This window comes from Diadema antillarum, unplaced genomic scaffold, assembly GCF_040938485.1.
Source record: "Diadema antillarum isolate AM-2024a unplaced genomic scaffold, OU_Dant_1.0 scf00000188, whole genome shotgun sequence".
Classification (NCBI taxonomy): Eukaryota; Metazoa; Echinodermata; class Echinoidea; order Diadematoida; family Diadematidae; genus Diadema; species Diadema antillarum.
In genome coordinates, this window is record NW_027271077.1 from 1587192 (window position 1) to 1610203 (window position 23012).

Consider the following 23012-nt stretch of genomic DNA (forward strand, 5'->3'; position numbering starts at 1 on the left):
TTTATGTTATCAACATTATTGAAATAGCAATACATGTACATGCACGTATCAGTTATATCAGAGTTTCCTACTTTGATAAATTCAGAGACTCAGAATTCTGTTTAGTTTGTAGATTTTTTCCGTTGACAATAGAGTGTGATTGTACATTTTTTTTTTGTCTTGTTTATGTCAGCCTGTATTGGTAAATGTTTTGTAAAGATCTGGATTTGTTTCTGAATAGCAAACTGAAAATGGACCGACAACTAATGTGTTCAAAGATATTGAATGATCAACGACACAAAAGTGAGTAGCATATGTTTGATTGGCTGGATTACTGATGTATTCAAATTCGTGGATATGTTATCCCCGAATAGTAGTGTGCTGTTCAATGTACCTGATCTCTTGGCTATATTTCAGTGCTTGGAATTCTGCTGAACACAATAAGTAGTTGCTATGTCAGGCAAATACCAGGGCTAGTGTTCTGGTTGTCAAGCTGTGGTTGTCAAAGTAAGCGTAAAATTTGATGTATATTCCTCAAGCAGGCTGTTTAAAGCAGCCAGGGGAGAGGGGATGCATCACCTGAGGTGTATTACATCCTTCAATGCAGGGAACTTCCTTTTCTCCAAACAGGTTCAAGAAATTCCTGAGATGCCTGTATATACCTTGGCACTCGTGAGTGCTGGAGGGTTATTCTAGGCAAAGCAAAGAATGGATGTCAAACACTCATCTATCAATAGAATTTTAATTGTCGTTTTGAATGTTAAAAGTTTACACCTGGCGTTTTCACATCAGCCCGATGTTTCGAAATAGCGCGCTATTTTCTGACTTGGGAAATTAAAAAATATCTCGAGCTTGGATTTTTATCCGGCTGATGTGAAAACGCCTAATGTTGAGTTGTTACCCTACATTACTTAACATGTTTGAACAGGAAACAGTCTTGGTAATCTATAGATATAAATGGTCAACTACTTTCCTCAAGTCACCCATCCCAACTAAAGGGTAACATTATACTGCACATGAGAGTGTTTATACAATCACCACTTTCCCGAACAGTGACTCTTCTCCAGCTCAAATCCGCAGCCCTAACCTAGTCCTCTCCCCAAGTCCTCCCCCAGCCCAATCTCCAAAGCCTTACCCCAACCTTTTATCCACAAGCCCTACCCTCACCCAAACCCCAAGCCCTATTCCAGCCCAAACCCAAGACATTCCCCTAGCCCTACCCCAAACCAAAGCACAAGCCCTATCATAGCCCCAACCCCAACCCTAACCCCTGTGGCTAGGACAGTTAGCCATAGGGATGAATGAACATACTATACTATACTAGCCAATAATACCACATTCTAATGTCATATTCATCAGTTCATTGTTAGTATACCATACATAGAGTTTTATCAAAGTGCTTGATCTTTTTTTTTTTGGTTTGTTTTTTTAAGAGAAACCTGCAAGAAAAGCTAAGGTTACAGTGAATTGTGCTACCATAGCAACAGCTAGGCTTCTCTTAGCCTGCTGATGTGACAGTGCTTGACAAGGCTGTTGCCATGGTGATGTCTATTTGTAAGTCCTCTGTAGTCCACATTATGAAATATTTATACCCATCATAATTATACCTTTCTTAGATTCTATGTTTGTCAAAGCCCAGAGAGCCTGATGATTCTGATGATAGGAGCTGGCGATGAGACAGTTAAAGTTGGCTGTTTTTGAAGAATTTTCCAGTCCCCCCCATCTTGGGTTGGTGAAAGTAAAGCTGTAATGAATGAAGTCCATATAAATGTGGACTAAAATATGATGTTGAGAGTGGTCTCAACTTGAGACCACTGTGGGGTCTGTTTCACTTGCTGTTATTGCAGTTACCACGGTAACAATTTGAATACTCTTGTCTGATTGGTTGCTCTCAGCTGCTACCATAGTAACTGCATATACTGTAACTGACAATAATTGGAAGTTTGTTTATGAATGAAATATTCCAGAGGCATGAGGATTTTTGTGTTTAGAGACTAATGCAAACTACTTGTGATGTACTGCAGCTGAATGGGTAAATGATATGGTGAGAATAAAGATATTGATGCAAGAAAGTGTGTGTGTTAAGAACTGTAGACTGAACGATGACTTACTATCATATGTATATGTTTGTATGTGTTCAAAATAAAAAGAAAAATGGTGCTCTGATTTGATTTTAATGGGAGTTTATGTTTTCATTGCTTCAAGTTGATTATCATGGAATGATTATTCACAATCTACAATGTATTTTGTAATTGTGTAGTATGATGTCTTATTAGACATTAATGTAGAAGTAGCTTTGAGTAGAAATTGCCGTAATAGATTCGCATGAAGACTCTGATTAACATTATGATAGTGGGACTGTGTTCTATTCAGGATAATTATGATTCATATCGATGTTGAGTATACAGGGTGGCCCAAAAAGAACGGAACGCTTAAGATTTTTAATTTCAGCAATATTGTTGCAAATATGTCATTATTTTGCATACTATTGGAAAGGCCATTCTTTCCCCAAAAGAATAACACCAAATTCTTTAATTTTGGTTCATGCATCATGGTTTTAGGACCCTTTTTGTCAACCCTTGCAATTTTCAAAATGTGATCATTTTGCACTCTCAGAGACACCGAAATCAGCGAGAATTCGGCTTGTCATAGAAGCAGTAACGTTCACAATGTGTGGAATGTGGCTGTCATTGTCCGTTACCATTGTGAATGAGACGACCTGACGACAATAGCACTGTCCGCCCCACATTCCGCACATTGCGAACGCTACTGGTTCTACGGTAAGCCGAATTCTCACTGGTTTCTGTATCTCTGAGAGTGCAAAACAATCTCATTTTGAAAATTGCAAGGGTTGACAAAAATGGTCATAAAACCATGATGCATGAACCAAAATTAAAGAATTTGGTGTTATTCTTTTGGGAAAAAAGTGGCCTTTCTAATAATATGCAACATGATGACATATTAGCAACGATGTTGCTGAAATTAAAGATATTAGGCGTTCCGTTCTTTTTGGGCCACCCTGTATTGTAACAGTGTTGATGAAGAGGGTGGTGAGGGTGGTGGTGATGGTGGTGATGATGATGATGATGATGATGATGAAAGTGATGATAATGATGATAGTGATGATGATTAAGAGGAGGATGATGATGATCTTGATGATGGTTTTGGTTAATCTAATGGGTAATTGCTGTATCTGGCAAGGATAGGTGAGTATCGGAAATACGAAATACACAGATATCAGGATAGTATATATTGATGAAAAGGAGTTCCAGTCAAAAGGAATTTCATTCCTGCTAAGTAAAATTATTCCAAATAGATTTATATCAAAAAGAATTGGGGAAAAAAGAAGATATGGATTTATTCAATCTTAAATCCGTAGAATAACTCAAATGACCGAAAAATGTTCTTAAATATTCTGTACAAGATAATCAAATAACCAAGTCACTTAGCTCCAGGGCTGAGGTTGCAGTTGCTATTGTTGTTCTGTGTGTGTGTTTGTGTTTGTCTGTTGCTTGTTTGTTTGTCTTTTTTAAAACCCAGTCTCTTGCACTTCTTCCAGTAATTCTTTTGTATTTCAAACCTGAATACCCAAACACATCACTGGGAAGAGAGAGTACAGGGCCTACACTCTGAAGCCACACATACAGAACATAGCAACTGAGGTAATAAAAGAAATGCTAATGCCGCCCAGGTCCAAAGATAGTTGGCAGAAATTAAATTTCCCTGCCCTCCATGATGACTTGACATGCATGAAAAGAAACTCTTGACACCATTGTATGAATACGGACCTATATATTCAATACTTTACCACTGTTCTTACAAACTTGCCCTTCTCTTGAAAGATTTGGAAAATCATATGCCATCAGTTGAGTTATACCTTTTAAACAAATACTTATTATGATACAATGGTGATAAATTGATTGTTTTAATAATTCCTTTTAACCGTTTACTTTTTTAATGATTTTTATTTGCCCAACTAATTCCTTTTATTGTATTTTAAAGTAAGTTTTTACCTACAGTGGGTCATTACAGTAATCACACAATTGATTTATAATTTTTTTTTCTTGAATAAATCACTTCTTCTAGGCCAATTTCAGTATATGTCAGTCTTGTATCTTTTTAAGCGTGTATTAGTTTATGTGTGTTATACTTGTATGTGATTTTTATGAAGTCTTGTACTCCAGTGTTTTATCATGTATTTGTACACAGGGCTCCCCTGGAAAGCAGTGGAGAAACTTGAGGGGACTTGAGGGGACTTGATAGAATGAATAAGTAAATAAATAAACAAACAAATGATTAATTAAATATAGATAGATAGATAGATAGATAGATAGATAGATAGATAGATAGATAGATATAAATAAATAAATATAATGTGCACTTCTACCATCAAACTCCCTCCTCTGCAATAAAAAAGGGGGAAAAAAGGAAAAGAAGAAAAGTTTACAAATCCCAAACATAGGACTGGAATTATGGTACAATGTTGATGAGAATTTTGAAATCCAGTGATTTAATATTAAGATTCAAACCACTCAATAATCTTGATATCAGGAAATCTTGAAACTTAACATGAAATGAATAGATTGTCCTTGTTATATGATAACATGCAATCAAACATTCAGTTCCATATGAAGAGTTTGTTCGCAAAAACCGATAAGTCCATTTTTTCAGATTTTGAAGTACAGTCTCTGTCATAAAGTACAAAATAATACCTTTTAAATGATATATTGGTCACTACATATAAAGGTACATTTTTGAAGTTATGGTCAAAAGAAGCAAATATTTTCTTATTATTCTCGTTATTTTTCTTGACCTTTAATCGCAAATATCTCCGTTTGGCAAATATGGACTTATCGGTTTTTGCGAACAAACTCTTCATATCATTCAACAAGTCTAAGATAAAATTCACTGTGATAATTTTCCATTTCCCATCAAGATTGATAGAGCTGATGAAAATTTTAGTCAAATACCAGTGATTGCGATTGAAAACCAATTTTGAATGCAAAGAATCAAAATAAAAACCGCTACAAAAAAATAGATATTTTGATACATGTATACCTTTTTAAAATGTCAATGATTGTTTTCCTAAAAATGAAATTTTATGTGATAGAAATTTAGTAACAAACATAATACAACAATGATAAAACAGAAAATTGTGGTGTGTATTCTCACAATGTTATTTTTCTTTTTATTATTTCATTTGTATTTTTAGAATGTTATGTTCTACTGCTACCGTGTATGTAAACATTGCTTGGGTTCTTTTCCATTTCGCCTCATACAGAAAGGTTCGTTGAGGGCGCCAACAGGTGAATTGAGAAAAATCTCACCCACCGCATATCATGATATGGCTGATATATCTGTACTTGGTACGCTGCCAGCGAGCTCCGCCGGGCGGGCCGCGGCGGCAGCTAGCAGCAGCTCGCTGGCAGCACTCGCAATGGTTTTGGTTCTTCCGTCCCGTCGTCTACGTCTGGCGGTACTTTATGGTCGACCTTTGGACGGGCCTGTTGTAAACAATAACGAAATTAATAGATAAGACCCGCGCTAAATTTGAGATTGTTTTAACAGAGCACATGTGATCACGAAGGGGATGCCGAAATATGCAGTTATTGTAAATTGGTAACAGGCAGCCTCGTATTCGTAAGTATTTTAGCATTCTTTTAGAAATGATTATGAAGATTTTGTAGAAATTGTACTGTAGTGAGTGTACCGGTAATGCGGTATTATCACTCGAGTCTAAACGTTGAGCTATCAACTCAGGGCTACTACAGAATAAGGCCTCTCCACGCTGCTTTTTATTGCTCAGAATATAAACACTAAAACAGATAAACTGAGCTGAGGAGGGAGGATGGAAGATCTGGCGAAAAGCCATGCATTGGGAATGTCAGTAAATATTTGACACGAATGACAATGTAATGACTAGTTTAGAGAGAGAGAGGGGGAGGGACAGATCGAGAGAGAGATAGAGCTGCATACATTGTGACGTGACACTTGACAGTGTATTAAAATACTGAGGTGTCGTGAAATTTTGAAAGGATGGTAGGCCTAGTTATGTATTGAGTTCGTTCGGTCATTTTCTTTGTATCAGACTTAGAGTTGTAATGCCATTGCCAGGTTAGCAATAACAGCTTGTTGGAATTTGATATCTAGAAGTCTATTTGTACTTGATGCTGCATGCAGATCGATGCATCTAGCTAGTTAACATTAGTTTTGTTCATTTTATTTACTATTCTATGTAGACGAACTACCGGTTCTTGGATAAGTGCATGGGAGTTGTTTTTATGTAACAATATACTGTATACGCCGAATATTTCGCGAGGTTTTTATTTTCGCGAATTTCGCGTGTCAGCTGCTATTCGCGAAATTAAAAACGTGAAAATATTGACTCTAATGCCGATATGAATGTGACGTACGCGTATGATATTTCTCCGTTCAGTACAGGACTCCACGATCACGAATTTAACCACTTGCGAAATTGTCGGGAAGTCCCGATTTGCGAAAATTTAGACTCGCGAAATATATAGTGTATACAGTAATGTGCGCTAAAACTTGAGATTGATTTAGTGCTAAGTAAGTAGATCTAATGTTAGGCTTGTAATTGTTTACTTATGTTTAATCCATTCCTTACAGGGGTCATACTATAAAGACAAAGATTCAGGAACCTGGTTTTATAAAGTGGTAGGATTCTGTTCTGATGTAGACAAGAGTGTCTGCATTCGTGGCTTGAATTCATGTTTATTTGTGTTTTGTTGACCAGAAAAATGGCTTTGATAAAAAGATTAGAGTGTCTTGTTTCAATATATGCTATGTTTGTTTTTTTTATCAAAGCTAAGTTTAGGGCAGTTCCATGAGAAATATTCACTTTAGTGAAAAAAATGAAGTTTCAACTTATTTTCAAGTTTCACTTCAGCTCTCAAATATTTTTTTTTAAAGTAACATAGATATTTTCCAATAATTTAGTCTTCTTGCATAACAAAATTTGGTATTTATTTCAGTCAGGAAAAATATCTTATAATGTGTCACAATGGCACAGAAATTTGGCTATTTTTCAAGAGTTTATTCTTCCTGTCTCTACAGGAGGCCGAATATGTCCTAGTACTAGTAGAGGTCTTGTTCAGCTTTGAATTGTAGTTCGTTGTTTGTATCAATGGAAAATCACAGTCAGTGTTCATAACATTCATCAATTTTAGACCCATTGATCCTGAAAGTTGTGTGATTTATTATTAGAAGTGTCTAGTCCATTACTTTTTTACTATAAGTTTTCATTGCCATCAGGATATTTGTATTGAAGGCTCTCTTAGAACTGTTGGAGGAACGGGTCAACAGGGGATTTTGGACTATTCTGGGTAATCCCCTTATTCTGGAACTTTAATTTGCTCTTTTGCTATGTAAGGTAAATGCACCTTTGGTGCTAATGCAGTTTCAAACTCAATAAATATCCTGCACAGCCATGCTCCTGCTGAGGTTCTAGGATATTGGGTAAGGTTTTAGTGTTAGGATGTGCTGTAGCTGTAGCATAAGGTATTGATGAGAATGCTGATGGAGTAGGAAACTGCACTTGCACCTGCACCATTTACCACACTGTGCCATTTGATCCTCCTGAACAGCCTAGCAGATTATGATGATCCTCAAAATGTATGCATTTAAGACTCAGAGCGTGCAGTTGATAGATTTTATCTATAACATCCTTTTTCTTTTTCCTCAAAGGCTAGACCAGCTGTGACAATGGCACTGAGGATGGCCCTTGGAAGCCAGTTTCAGAAAACTGGCACCAAGAGGTGGCAGCTATGTTTGGCGTTGCAAGGGGCCACAACAAGAGGCTTCCATCAAAGTGCACTTGGTTTGGGTACTGGACACACCTCATGGACAAGCAGCAAACGCCAAGCCACTCTGAAACAGGCACAGATGAAGGATATTGGTCCACGAAGAAATTACCACACAGCCATGGAGACATCCCTGCTTCAGAGATCCAAGGAGATGACAGAGGAATCGACGAGTGATGCAACAAACACGGGATCTTCGGTCGCATTTTCAGACTTCAGATCTGTCTTGGCCGAGACGGTCCCCGACTCTATTAATGAAGCTGATAGGGGACCAAAGTATAACAACTACCTTGAAGGTGGTGAAGATGAAGAAAATTCCTTCATCAGTCAGTCTGGGAGAATGCTCCTGTTCCCATGGAGACAGTTGAATGGACATGATGAAATGCTGCCAGACCAGCAAAGAGAGAAAATGATCAGTGGTGAGAAACAGTGCTTATTTGTGATTTTTATAGGTAGTGAAATGTAAATGTGATTTATCTCTCGTAAAATATCTCACATCAAAAGTTATAATGTCACATTCCTCCTCAATTGGTTTTGTCAAGTGTTGCTTACCCTAACCTCACCCTAATGGAGAAGAGCCAGATAAGTTCTACGATGTTACTTGTCAAATATTTCCTATTTGTGAAATACTACAGTTTATAAAAGGGCATCTTGATATACTACTGTGATATGAGATGGTTTAATCCTAAAAATGGCTATGTTATTGTTTCTATATGATTGTAGGACTTGCTTTTTGCTTTCAAAAAATAAGATTTAGACATATTCTTGATACACTGTAATGTTCATTCAATTTTCTCTGTCATTTGTCAGGTGCTAGAAAGTTACCGTCAGTGACGGACATTCTACAGAAAACGATGTCACCGGAGAATGCTATGGCTTTGATGCGATGGGAGCTGTTCATGATCAAAAAGATGGGAGTTCCTGCCTTTCAGAAGCTGAGGAGAGGTGGGAAAGTGATCCATGCACTATTCATAAATAACCACAAATGATTAGATTTAATTCTTATTTTCACCATACAGTGCTTGGCTCTGATTGGCATTTGGATACTTGTGTGAAAGTACTCTTTTCACAGCTAGTTTTCACAAAATGTCACTGCTTGAAACATGAGGTGTTTTGAACCAGCCTCTTATGTGTCTTATAGACAAAAATGAAACAAAGGGGAGCCTTCGATACTTTAAAAGAAATGTACACTCAGTCCTTACTCCTATGCTATAATGTGTACATTAAATATATTCTTTGTATATCTTCACCAGTCATGAAAATACTGACACTTAAGCAGTTTTTTGTTTTTCATTATAACTCCCTTTTTCTATGAAAAAAAAAAAAAAAAAAACTAATGCAATCACTTTCAATGTGTCATTGGAATGAATGGAATGTTTCTTCATCTTCAAGTCATGTTTATCCCATCATTTTTTTTTTTTTTTAAATGGTATATGGTCAGTTTTACAGTAAAGGGTGTAACTTTGATGTGGCAAGGGTCAAAAATTAAAGTTGTGTTTCCATTTTTATCTTTGCCTTTATTTTATATAGGAATGTCTATATTTTCAATATTTTGTCATTCCAGAGCTTAATTCTTAGGCTAAATATGAAAAATGAAGTGACTTTTATGGGATTTTAGATAAATTTAGGTAAAAACAACAAGAATGTTTTGGTCACCCACAGCAACCAAATGAGGATAAATGGTGGAGGTAATGCAACTTTTCATTTGCTGTGAACATATATTTGAAATATCAAAACACTTTTCCCCCAACAGATATTCGCTCTTGCAATTATTTGGATGTGAACTTCAAATTCCAAGGTAAAAATGGTACCTGACAAACCATTTTTAAGTTAAAAGAATGTTCTAGAAGCAAGAGCCACTCTAAACATAGCCCTAAATTATCTCTTGGTAACAAACATTTATCAACCCAAATCCCAAAGAAATTTGATTATTTTTGACAAAGTTGAAATTTTCAGACTTGTGAGTTTCGGAGGCTTCAGTTAACAAACTAGTGTGTTTCGGAGGCTTCAAAACTGGTAACACAAAGTTCTAGTCCTGTATTCACTTAAAATGATAAACTACAGTAAGCAACTATCACTACATGCTAGAATAAGAACAAGGCATCAATAAAATGTGAATAACAGTATACAGATGTACATTTTATGGCAGTGCATAATGTTTTATACCCTTCATACAAATTGTACTTATAATTATAAGGAAATTGGCTTCCACAAAAGTGAATAACAAACTGTGTACACTTTGAGCAATGCTTAGTTCGAATTTATGACATTACATGAGGCAATATGATTCTAAAGGAAACTGCAACAGTAGCAATAAAAGTACACTGATTAGGAACATCTTCTTTTTTTTTTTGCGGCTTAAAGTTAGCAGCAACGCATGTTTTGGAGGCTTCATCATGACTGTTAACATGCAAAAATGGTCCATTTTAAGGTGATATGAAGTACTTTAATGCAGCTGATTGTTTCCAAATAACTAACAATGTTGTAACATGTAAAATAGTATTTATTTGTATGCAGAAAAAAGACTTTCCAACATATATGTTAACAGACAAAGAAAAATATTTTAAATCTTTATGCTCACTTGTATACATACACTGTGCAAGCATATCCATGACTTTGGCTATGCAGAACATGATTAGGCTACACACATGTACAGCTGTATGCATTTGTCAAACTTTTCATCATAATGCAGTAAGAATTACTTTCAATGAGTTAGAACTGTAGCTATAGACTTAATGCAAAGATTATGTTTGCTTGCTTTATAAGTGCAGTTTGTGGGATGTATATTGACATAAACCACCCATCATAATTGTTTTATATAATTTTGTGAAATCAATTTCAACTGTTGATGAGAAAGGGATAGAAAATAGACTATGTGATGGCATGACGGTTAGATTACAACATAGCATTGTAAAATATAGAAAGGGGAAAAAAGGCTTATAAACATTCTTTTGCATATGACCATGCCTGATACCCCCTACTATAGCTATCAAATGCAGTGATCATGGTCATAGAACAGCAATCTTAAACACCGATCAGCCATTCCATGTAAGGGTCATCATCAAACTGTCATCATCAAAATGGAGTTGGAATAATCAATATATTGGTGATATTATCATGGAGCTCAATAGAAATTGAAATGGTCAAGATCCCATTCATCTTTTTGAATCGCCTGTTGAAAAGAGAAATGTACATACCCTACCCATGACTGTGTACGAATTTGAATTTAAAAAAAAAATGTTGACCAAATGTATAGTTCCCTATAATATATGATAGTTAGAATTTTACTTTCTTTTTCTGTGGTATACAAGTCACCCCTGTTTCATATCATTTTATTTTTCTTTTTTTTTTTAATTCTTCAAAGGCTTCTTTTTTATAGTTATTTTATAAAATTCCAGTTAGTGTGACTCCTGTGACAGCTAGGAGGCCTGTTTTTGAAGGTACGCATTGAGAAATTGCTAACAGAACTTTTACTGTTTCTAAAAATGACAACCTTTTTAGCAAAAAATTAAAAAGCAGCAAATGTGTTTAAAAATATCTAAGTTTTTTAGAAACCCACAAGTTTGTTTTAAATAGTATATAAACCCACAGACTACAGTTTTAACCCTTTGAATTTCAAAATAGTTAGGGGCTTGTAACTTTTTCCAGAAAAGCCAGGACTAAACAGATTATAAAGATTTCAATCATTTCAATATTGTTCTTCATGAACATAACTTCTCCAGTCACCCACCCATGTAAACTACATGTATCCCATGGCAACAGGCTTTTATAAGTAGAGGTCTATATGTCATTTATAAACAATCCTATCCCAACCATTACTGTCCATTTACTGCACTGAGAACTACATCCGCAAACATGTCATAGAGTCTCACACATGTATGCGAAGAGATGTTTCGTAACACAAGTTACATTTTGTTTAATCAAAAATAGTCAAGTGGTCACTGCCAGCATGATAAAGTATGGAAAATAGGGTATAGTTATCAAGATTGTGTTGCACCTTACATGCATCAGATCTGACATACAGATTGATATGAAAACCTGTCTGAATGAAGTAATCAAATGTCAAAATTCCAAAACAGTACCCTGTGATCCAAGTCACACCACAGAAATGATAATCTGCAAGATGTTAGCTATTTTCAAATCCAATCACAAATTTATTGATTAATTATTTTCCTCCAAATAAGTACTGGAAATGAAAGCCAAAGAACTTGTTAAGAAATGGAAAGCTGAAAAAGTCAAGATTTTAGTATGGCACAAACAAATGCCATGTGAGTAACAATGGAATGGATTTGTCATTGGGTTATAAATGGACATGTAAAAGATTGTGTTTCGAAACTATTACACTCAGATGATAGTGAGTCGAAAGTGTAAAAATCCAAAAAGTATTTTCCACCATTTGCTCTGGATCATGCATAAAAGATACAACCTTAAATTCAAAAGTAATATATTTCTTAGTTAATTGTATGCTTCCCTCTTGAATAACCATCTATTAAAGTCCTTGAATCTTCAGGACAGGAATAGTGTTCAGTTCTTTTTTAAAAAAAAAGTGTATTTAACACTAAATAATCAAGTAATTGTTTGGTCTTCATTATCAAAGTCTAACCAGTCAAAAGAGTGATACAAATATGGTCACAACACTTCAACTTCTCTCAAGAGTAAAAATGAGTTATCCAACTTAAGAACATTGATGTATCCACAACTACTTGCTTTGTTGCACTACTGTTGCATGATGTGGGCATGCACGCAAGCTGGAAGTCACTTTCATTACTCACAATATCTAGCCTGTTTCATTGTTTCAAAAGGAAACCTACAAAATAAATGCTTTTCATACATTTAAACAACTATCTACACCTTGCTTTAGGAATCATTAAGTCTCATTCAGTCCAAACAGTTATTTGATAGACTTAGAATTACAAAATTGTAATCAAAACATTCCATTTACATGCTGTTAACATAAAATGAAGCCTCCGAAACATCTGGAAAATTAATTTGGTATGCCTTATGTTTTTATGAAAATCATGTATGTTATGTAGAAAGTGATGGGTAAATTGTGTCTTTTTTGGTTGATATACACTGTTTAAACATATTTGTGGGGCAACATCCTCATCTGCTAATATTTTATTGCTGAATGAAAAGGTGAGTTATGTGTGACACGTCTGCACTGTTTAAGAAAAATAGGTAAATCATATAGTAAATCTATATTGGTGAGTAAACAAAGCAGCCAGAAAACTGAATGTGATTAAATATCTTTAGATATGTCATAAGCGATCATTGGGTGGGTGAACAATAAATCTAATTTGATTTTGTCCAGAGAAAATCACAAAAATGCAGTGTTAACATCCTTTTGAAGCCTCCGAAACCACTTTTTCTCTATAAAGTGTATTAGCTCAAAAAATTATTGCAGTATCATAATGTTTTTATTATTTTTGTTGTCTGTCTATGTCTGTTGATGATTTCATGGCATAATTTGGGGCAGACACTCAAAGAATTTATCAGAAATGTCAAATTAGATGTTTTTGCTGTTTCGGAGGCTTCAATGCGTCTCGGAGGCTTCACATGTTAACGGAAAATTTGTATTGTCTCCTGTTTTCAGAGAGTTTGGCGGATCTTAACTATTTTTGGTCTATTAGGTTAGGGCCCCATATCCTACATTTTGACATATAGATTAGGTCGCTTCTCTTATCTATATTCATATTATTTGACTAAACACTTTGTTTCGGAGGCTTCAAAACTGCTAACGGAAATTTCACTTGATGGAATAAAATTATCACAAAATTTCAAATAGCCCTAGAATCAAGTAAACTTTGATGTAAGTCGAAAGTTTAGCTGTACCTTACTATTTTCAGCATAAAAGAAAGTAACCAAAACACATCCACTGATCATTACTGTCCATCAAAGTTTGTAAACAATTGTTAACGGAAAATGAAGCCTCCGAAACCTCAAATTTGAAGTCATAGTATTCTAAAATAAAGGGCCAGATACAAACCAAACTAATTTGGTCATTTCAATTGACCATACAACTATGCTTTTAACATAAAAAATTAGATCTCTGCAGTTGCTGTAGAAAATTATTAACATTTCAAAAATGTTATATAAATTTCAATGCAACAAAATAGTCATTTTAGGGTACATATGTGACTGTCAAAACAAAACGCATCAATACCTGGACCTGATTATGCTACCCAAGGTGGCTACTCATAAGGTGACTCACATGGGAAAAAATCTTTGAGATCTGTAAATCTATGTGTTCAGGGTGGGCCAAAAGGCTAAAAATTGAAAGTTACACCCTTTACCGTAAAACTGACCATATACAAATGGATGTGAATAAGGTACTAATCTCCTTTCTCCATTCTTTTGCAAAGAGATACAAAGCAATGTTTGAAGTTTTAGGAGTTTTACTGTGATTATTTTCTTTCCCCACAGAGATGTTTTCTGAGGGACGTCAGCTTCATGATAACATTGGCAAGGTCTTGAAGGACAACCCAGAGGAAGTTGAAATTGGAAAAGGAATTCAAGGTAAATATAACCCGTGGAAGACTAGTCCCGAGTGTACTCGGGCAGGTGTCTGCGGGAAATGCATGTTATTGCAAAATCAGCTCTTCCTCAACAGGTTAACTCATACACAAGATGATAAACTTTTATGGATTAACAGCTGAGAGATATACAATCAGTTTGTGGACCTCTGTCTGTGTAACTGGTTCTCTATGCTATCAAATGGTAAAGAGGGAACATTGGCAGATTGTGCTATTAGCACAAAGGGGCACAGCTGTTCTTAGGTGTTAGGGCCAAGTGAACTATCATCGTGAAAGTTTAGGGTTCAAGCTCAGGCGCACCTCATGCATGTGCTACCAGCAAGACACTTAATCCACCTCACTCCTTTCTGCCTGGGTGTGCATAAATGGGTAAGTGGTAGGAATTTAGATAATTTTGGTTCAACATACTGTGTGTGTGTGGTGGGGGAATGGGGATGGATCAGAAAGTATAGCAGCCTGGAAAATTCCTTGTGGAGTAAAGTGAGTTCTGCTGTACTTTATTGGAATCAATATTGCAAATCTTTGTTATACAGTGTACCCTCGTGAAGTGAAAACTTACTGCAGTCACTTTGTACACACTTTGAATGGTTGATGGCAAATATGACTGAAATGTTGCACATGACTCCAGCATCAAGAATACTTCATCCATTGTGAGACGTTTGTTCAAACATCAATCAAGTGTATGCGGGATGATTGTCAGTGCTCCCACACAAGGGAAATGAGTTTTGAAGTCATCTATGACTTTCTATGCGTCTGATTCAGGTTACTGGAAAAGCATTGAGAATGTCCTTCCTGAGCTTAAGGGTGATGATTCCCCCATCCTGGAATGCCATGTCAGACACCCCATCCTTGGTTACCATGGATACTTGGACTGCATCACCCAATATAGGTGAGAAAACAGAGGGAGACTGTCATCACTGAAAGTTTTATAACATCTCAAGAGGATGTTGATTTGAAGGTTCTCTGTTCCTCATATGTCTACATTTTTCTTTCTTTTTTTCTCAACTATCAAGTTAATGTAATAGAGTGATTTCTTTTCTTTCATATTACTGCTATGTGTGCTCCTGTGAGTATGTATATCCCTGTTACCTGTGTAAGCTGTGTTGGGTCTCCAAAGATTCTTTCCTTTGTGCTAACATTTGTAGAATTGTCATATCCTTGAGAAGAACCTACCCTTTGAGGTACTAACCCGCCAGTTGTGAGGATTTGAGATTTGAACAAAGATGTGCACCATTTCCAAGTTGTTTGTTTTCTTTTCTTTAAATTTTTGTATGGAATAAGCAGCAAAGTTAAAAATGAAATCAATTTTGATATTATATTTGTTTATCAGGGGAAAGCTTTGTGTCATAGAGTTCAAGACATCCAGGAAACCCAAGAATGATCTGGCAAAGTGCTTTGACAACCCCCTCCAGGCTGTGGCTTATGTCGGTGCCCTCAACTTTGACCCCAGATACCAGCTGCAGGTATTGTAGTTTGTCTCTTCCTCTCCATTTCGTGTTAGTTTCTAGTTACAAAAAATGTGTAAAAAATTTCAACGCCATGAAAATGTCCACCTTTACAGTAATCAGTAGTGTAAATGGATGGCCGAAAGGGGAAATGTTTGAATTAAAAGATATATATATATATATATTTATATATATATATATATATATATATATATATATATATATATATATATATATATATACAGTCAACCTCGCCTAAGTCGAATCTATTGGGACCGACGAAAACACTTCGACTTACGCGAAATTTGAATTTTTTTCGACTTGTATTTCCTGACGAATTTTCATAATGCAATGTCTTTTCATGTTTTTATTGGCCGTGAAATTATAGTAGACGGTATCAATATGTTATAATTAGTGTGTTTGTTTTGTGTAAGTTTTAAAAAAGAATCCTGAAGCCCAATAATTGGACTGCGATAATCGAAATGCGTTGCACGTAATGTCTGTCAAAGATCGCTAAACGAACGCGGGAGTTCGGGGCGTCGTCATGTGTTTGGGGATATCGTTTTTAATTCGGCAACTAAATTTCAACCACAAATGCACGTCGGGCCATCAAAAAAAGTTGGATGTTTGCTTTTACTTTTGGAAATGAACAGCGGTAACAATCGGCTCCGTAAGATGCTAGAATAAATGTCAGATGTTTGCTTTAGAAATGAATAACGGTAATATTCGACTCCGTATGATACTAAAATAAATGTCGGATGTTTGCTTATACTTTTGAAAATGAATAACGGTAAGATTCAGCTCCGTATGGTGCTAAAATCAATGTCAGACATTTGATTCTGCCTTCGGAAATGAATAAGGGTAACATTTGGCTCCGAAAGATGCTGAAATAAATGTCGAATGTTTGCTTTGACGTTCGGAAATGTATAATAATAATATTCAACTCCGTACGATGATAGAATTAATGCCGGATGTTTGCTTTCACGTTCGAAAGTAAATAACAATAACATTCAGCTCAGGAAGATAGTGAAATAAATGTCAAATGATCCTTTTGACGTTAGGAAATGAATAACAATAATATTCAACTCCGTACGATGATTAAATAATATGTCAGATGTTTGTTTTTACTTTCAAAAGTACAATGTATATGAATAGCAATAACATTTGGCTCCGGAAGATGCCAAAATGAATGTCAGATGATTTCCATTACGTTTGGAGGTGAATAACAGTAACATTCAGCTGCGTTTGATGGTAAATGATGTCTGCCTTGACGGTCAAAAATGAAAAACAGTAACATTCGGCCCCTTGCGATGCTCAAATAATTGTCAGATGATTCATTTCACTTTCGTAAGTGGACAGCAGTAACATTAGGCTCCGTACGATAATAAAATAAGTGTCGGATGTCATAGTGCTTTCAAATTTGGAAATGAATAACGGTGATATTCTGCTCCGTACGATAAAATAAATAACAGATTGGTGCTTTTACATTGTGAAATGATTCACGGTATCAATCGGCTCTGTTACATGCTAAAATAAATAGCGGATGCTTGCTTTCACGTTCGGAAATGAATAAGGATATAACATTCAGCTCCGTAAGATGCTGAAATGAATGTCGGTTGTTTGCTTTTACATTTGAAAATGATTTAATAACGGTAACATTCGGCTCGGTAAGGTGTTAAGATACTTGTAAATGTTGGATGATTGCTTTTACAATCAGAATATGAATAACGGTAACTTTCGGTTCTTTACAATGCTGAAACAAATGTCGGATGTTTACAAATGTCTGCAAATGCTCCCACTTTCTCATTTCAAACGTAAGTTTGGACCACCTTAATCGTGGGGTAGCCTAGTTCATTAGAAAAAAACACCCCAACAATCTAATGGTCTGCACATGCATACGCAGCGGAGAAATGAAAATGAAAGAAAGGAGAAGTACAGGAAAGAGAATTCTTCAACTTAAAAACATTATTCTGCTATGATCATTGAAAAATTTGCATGGTTGTTTTTCTGACGCTTGTTTTTCGTTTATGTAACTAACTGTATTTTAGCAAAAGTACACGCGACATTTACACATACATCATGAGAACTTAGCACAAACTGCGCAAAAAGGCGTATTTTGTTTTGTTTTTTGCTTCATTGTCCGAACACTTTCGAATTTTGGATTTTGCCATTCGTGTCCTTCGCAAATCGTTCGCGTGCTCCACGAAATCTCACTGAGCTGCGAATGTTTGCGAGCGTAGCGAATAGGGAATTTGCAAGCAAATTCGTAAACAAATGCAGTCAAACTCGCAGACTGTTTTTATTGTCGGAAACAGTTTTTGTTGTCGCAAATAAATTTTCAACACGCTACGCTCGCAAACATTCGCCACTAAGTGAGATTGGTGGCTTGTGTGAGGATTTTTTTTTTCTTCTTCTCTCTTCCCCCACAAACCCTGCTGCACCGCCCGCACATGGCTCGCCTCTAACCTGGTACATGATTCTGATTTATGTTCTTCTCAGCTGGACATCGAGGATACAAGGGATATTAGGATTAACTTGTATTCGACCCTTGGGAGTATTTTATTACAAGAGTAGTGCGTTTTTTCCTTCATTTGTTTATTAAAGAATGAAAGAATGCTTTTTTTTTTACTTCGATGTTTGAATGACATACAGAGGAAAAAAAACTTCGACTTGTGCGAGGGAAATAACATGTATTTAGACCAATCTGGACCTGAAATTATGTTCGACATAGGCGAAATTCGACTTGTAAAACTTCGACTTGATTACTTTAAAGATTACTTTAAAGAAATAAGTAAAGAGAAAATCGGGACTTTTCTGGAGCTTCGACTTGGCCGAGTTTTCGACTTGTGCGAGGTCGACTTAGGCGAGGTTGACTGTATGTATATCCACTGTATATCATTGTATTTTCATAGCCATCCATACTAATGAAAGAGCAGGAAAACACTTTCCATATTCAGTGCTATTTAACCCCCCCCCCCCCCCCACCCCCTGTAAAAAAGCTAGGGAATAATAGCTCAGATAGATAGAAAGATACGTAGGTTGATGATTGAAGAAAAATGGAAAACACGTTGACCTGTTGAAGACAAATCCCGAGTATATACATGGGCAGATGTCGATGGGAAATACATGTTATAGCAAAATCACTTTGTCCCCAACGGGTTCATGTTATGATAGGTAGATGGGTCAAATGATATTAAGAACAGGATTGATGTGTTAAGAACTAAATGAGATAGAAGATGATGAACCTTTTTGCACATAAATGTGTCTTTGATGATGCAGGTTGACCAGGCCTTGTTGGTGATAGCATACAAGAATGGCTCACCAGCTGATGTCCATGTCATGACCTCTGACCTCTGTGACCTCTACTGGCAGAGGTGGCTGAGAAGACTTCAGGAGTACAGGGAGATGGAGGGGAGGAGACCTCAGGAAATGGAAGCAGCACAGGAATCCTGAACGTGCCAAACCAAGGAGACTCACGGGAGATTACATTGGACAAGGTGTAATGGCAGTAACAGAAATTGAGAATCCTTTGTGTGTTTGTTTGTTTGTTTTGTTTTGTTCTTCCCAACTTTATGCATTACAAAAAAAAAAAAGCAGTATGGGAGTGGCAATCGGCTTCAAAATGCTCTGTGTTAAATATGCTGAATGAGTAACTTGAGATTTAAGCATGGAGGAATGGAGATATTTTATCAAGCCTTTGTCTCTTTCTGTTAATGATAAATGACCCAGGGGTATAACATGTGCCACTTTTCATATGAACAGAAATTTGTTGATCGTTATTTAGGTGATTTTGTGGTATGTTTAGTGCACAAGTTAGGACTTACAGATTCATCTATCTACAATTGTTTGTTTGTTTGTTTGTTTGTTCCTAATAGAGTCTGGCTCTAAGATGCTGTGTGATGCTGTTTAATCGAGGACACCTGAATTTGTTGTTTTTGTTTGTGAAGCAAACATTTGAATGTATGTTTGTTTTGGCATTACCCATGCTCAAAGAAGTCACAAGTGGACAAAGGCTTGACAAGTACCAATGGATCACGTTTACAACAAAGTCACTTTACTTTAACATCATTAGATACATCAAGTGATATCAACAAAATACCATTTTTCAGGTTCAAACAGTACTACCAAAAATCTACAGCCTCAGTATTGAAAGAGAAAAAGTAGGCCTTCCAAAGAACTAAAGTCATGCCAGTACTTGTATTGCAGCACATCAGTATGGAGTAGTCAGTGGGCATTCAACCTTAGTGGGGAATGATGACTGGTACAGTGCTACTTGCAGAAGTTTGCACTCGTTACTTTAGATGAACCTGTGATGTTCTATTTAACAGGGAAGTGTGATTAAGATCACTCACAACCACACATGAAGTCAATTTACACTGTTGCTACTTAGATGTGGCAGTTCCCCATATATTTGATACATGGTACTACTGGCTCCCATATGCCAATGTTTCGGTGCTTACAACCCCAAAGGAGGTCATGTGTGGCCAAGTTCTTGTCAAACTCTGCCAATCACCATTCAGATCGTACACATACGTGTTGTATTTGCTGTAGTGGTGGTGGTGGCAGTGGTGGTGGTAGTAGTAGTAGCAGCAGCAGCAGCAGCAGCAGCAGCAGCAGTAGAAATAGGAGCAGGAGAAGAGAACTGCAGAGGAAGAGAGAAAGAGGGAAGAGTGATGGGGACTTGTTCCTTAACCCATTGCTTGTTGAAACCTGGCAGTTGCAGGTCAAAGACTGTGTGTTTAATGATATCTGACCGTCATGTATGGGAAGGGTTAACTATAAGCTGTTAAAGTGTAAGGCTAGGCAATATTCCTCGTAATGACTTTCCTTGCACTTCTTTCTAAGCATGTACATGTGTATATCATTGCAATGATGTTGCCTTTAGGAATCAGGGTGGTGATTGACTTGGGAGGGAACATGAAGAATGTTCAATCCAAAGGGTTTGAAATGCCAGTTAGGGAGGTTTCAAGTCTCAAGATGAACACTTTACACCTCCCTCAAAATGCTTCACCGACACATGATCATATTCATCCAATCACTGACTGGTTTGGGACAAATCAGTATAATTATAATAATGTATGATGTTTGCTTATCTCGAGAGAGCAAATGTGGAAATTCATGGTGGCACATCTGAATTACCTATCACCTGAATTACACCATTGTACCTATTATGATGCCCAGTAAGTTGAAGACTTAAAGAGGGCCATTCAAAAGATCCAATCCTGAGCATTAAGAGTTCCATGTGATGTATCTACAGGATTGTCAATCTATTCAATCTGGATTAAATTTGTTGTGCTTCTATTTTCAGTGATCATTGAGCTTAGACTTGAAGGCGTTAACTGATGTTGTCTCAACAGTATCAGCTATTCCAAGAATTCACTGCTCTCTGGCTTTATCTCTTACTCATGCCACACCTCCCTCTATACAACTTAAACCCATTACTGTGTGTAACTTAACACATCATTTTACCACTCTCCTGAGGCATGAGTGACAAACTTTATTATACTGCATCCGCATCATTCAAATATTAGTACTTTTAAATTTTAAAACTGTCTGGTGGTTTGTATTCATGCTTAGATGTAACTCTAGTCAGTGTTTTTCATGTGTTTGTTTTGGACGACATGCACAACAGGTCAGTTGGTGCACCACATAACCGCCCTCATCATTTTACACAGTGCTGTGGTATGTTTGTGCATCAACATTTATTGTGAGGCTTACTAACATTGCCAGAATTTGACATCATTTCCTTGTATGATAAGGTGACCAGTCACGAGTTCATGTACAACCTTAGTATTGAAGGCCCTGTGAAAGGACCGTGTGTAACACTGTATTCATCATTGAATGTTTTACTTGTTGCCAAATTAGATGAAATTTGTGTGTTAAAAGCATGGACATTTGTAATGCAACTAAGTGTAGCATTAATGTATGTGGACTTAAGCCCATAAACAAACTGCAGTATTTTCATGTTTATGCATTCTTGAGTATTACAGTGCGCAAAGTGTGTGAGCATTTTCACACCACAAAATGTTGGGATATTTGTATTGCCAAAGACGTGAGTGGAGGGACAACTTCCAGTAAAGTCTGTATTCTAAACAGGTTTGTTAATCTTTTGGTTGACATGACAAGTCAAAAGTATTGAATTGCAGTGTCATAACTGTCCAATGGCATTGTGCATAGTACATGTATTTCCTCGTGTAAGATATTTATGTTGGTATTCAAACATTTTCAGCAGAGAAACAGTGAAGTCAAACAAGAACCAGTACACTTTGTAACATCAATTAGTTTAGATTTTATGCACTAGGCTTTAAGGAGAAGAATGCATGTTAAAATAGGAATTATTATTACTGATTGGAATAGTGTTATTTAAATGTAAATGTAGGTCTTGTGACACGGAATATCCAACTTTTGCAGAAATATGGCACAAAACTCAAGAGGAATGAAAAGTGCAGAAAATGGATTGACATTTTTTGTTAGCTAAACACGTTTATCATTGTTCCATTTCTCCCGTTCGTATCATCTGGTTTAGTTTTTACTTTGATATGTTTACTTTGTCCTGCATAATGAATGAGGTCATAGTACTGATCTTTGTTATTGTTGTTGTTTACTTCAAGCAGAGACAAACACACATAATGGCCAACATTTTTAGTCATCATTAGCTGTTACCAGGTGCTTACTTTGTGGTATTTACAAGTTATGGTGTTGATGCATGTAACATGTACAGGTAATACATTTCCTGGAAGTACTATGTATTTGGAAGATGTGCACACATTTAAGACTGAGTGACCGGTGATGATCAGTGTAGTGAGGTGGTCAGTGTAGTCCAGAGGTCATCTCAGACCAATGCTGACCAATCACAGAGAAGTATTTCATAAGGTGTGTGAATGTCAAGAAGTATTGTCATTATATAACAGTACAATAACTTGTGGTGCTACAGATGCTCTTACTGTAGAATTGCCAAAGAGGTCCTTGTTTCATGATTTAGTAATGTAAACATCACAGTAATTGTAGGAAGGTGCCAATAGCCTGGAGTACTGTGTGGACAAAACAGTTCATTTCCTGAGAACTTTTTGCATAGCTTGATGAGCAGTGTGGTTTTGGGTACAGCCACCACTGTCTTCCATGTCTGACACATATAAGTACCAGTGACAAGTACACAAGATAATATTTGACAGCCGTCATGCAGAAATTATGACTGAAATTGCAAAGTGAGAAGTATTCAAAGATGAATGAGA

The 23012-nt window shown here is 36.4% G+C and overlaps 2 protein-coding genes across 2 annotated transcripts in view; both read left to right on the forward strand.

The window, feature by feature from the left end:
- LOC139723414 (pre-mRNA-processing factor 39-like) overlaps positions 1–9393 on the forward strand; it is a 444659-nt gene extending 435266 nt beyond the window's left edge. Inside the window, exon 15 of the mRNA XM_071634660.1 lies at positions 9257–9393. Coding sequence (XP_071490761.1) covers positions 9257–9373 — 117 coding nt within the window. The 3' untranslated portion in view covers positions 9374–9393. The remainder of the gene's footprint in view (positions 1–9256) is intronic.
- LOC139723413 (mitochondrial genome maintenance exonuclease 1-like) lies at positions 5501–20247 on the forward strand. Its single transcript, XM_071634658.1, has 7 exons — positions 5501–5619; positions 7687–8221; positions 8613–8747; positions 14226–14318; positions 15098–15224; positions 15666–15798; positions 19060–20247. Exons 2-7 carry the CDS (start codon positions 7705–7707, stop codon positions 19231–19233), a joined length of 1179 nt encoding a protein of 392 aa, XP_071490759.1. The 5' UTR covers positions 5501–5619; positions 7687–7704; the 3' UTR covers positions 19234–20247.
- The last annotated feature ends 2765 nt before the right edge of the window (positions 20248–23012 follow it).

What these genes read in the sequence shown, in the direction of transcription:
- LOC139723413 (XM_071634658.1), top strand. Translation starts at nt 7,705, where the DNA reads ATGGCACTGAGGATGGCCCTTGGAAGCCAGTTTCAGAAAACTGGCACC. An exon ending in AAGAGAGAAAATGATCAGTG is followed by an intron (nt 8,222 to 8,612) that starts GTGAGAAACAGT and finishes GTCATTTGTCAG; the next exon opens with GTGCTAGAAAGTTACCGTCA. An exon ending in ACCCCAGATACCAGCTGCAG is followed by an intron (nt 15,799 to 19,059) that starts GTATTGTAGTTT and finishes TTGATGATGCAG; the next exon opens with GTTGACCAGGCCTTGTTGGT.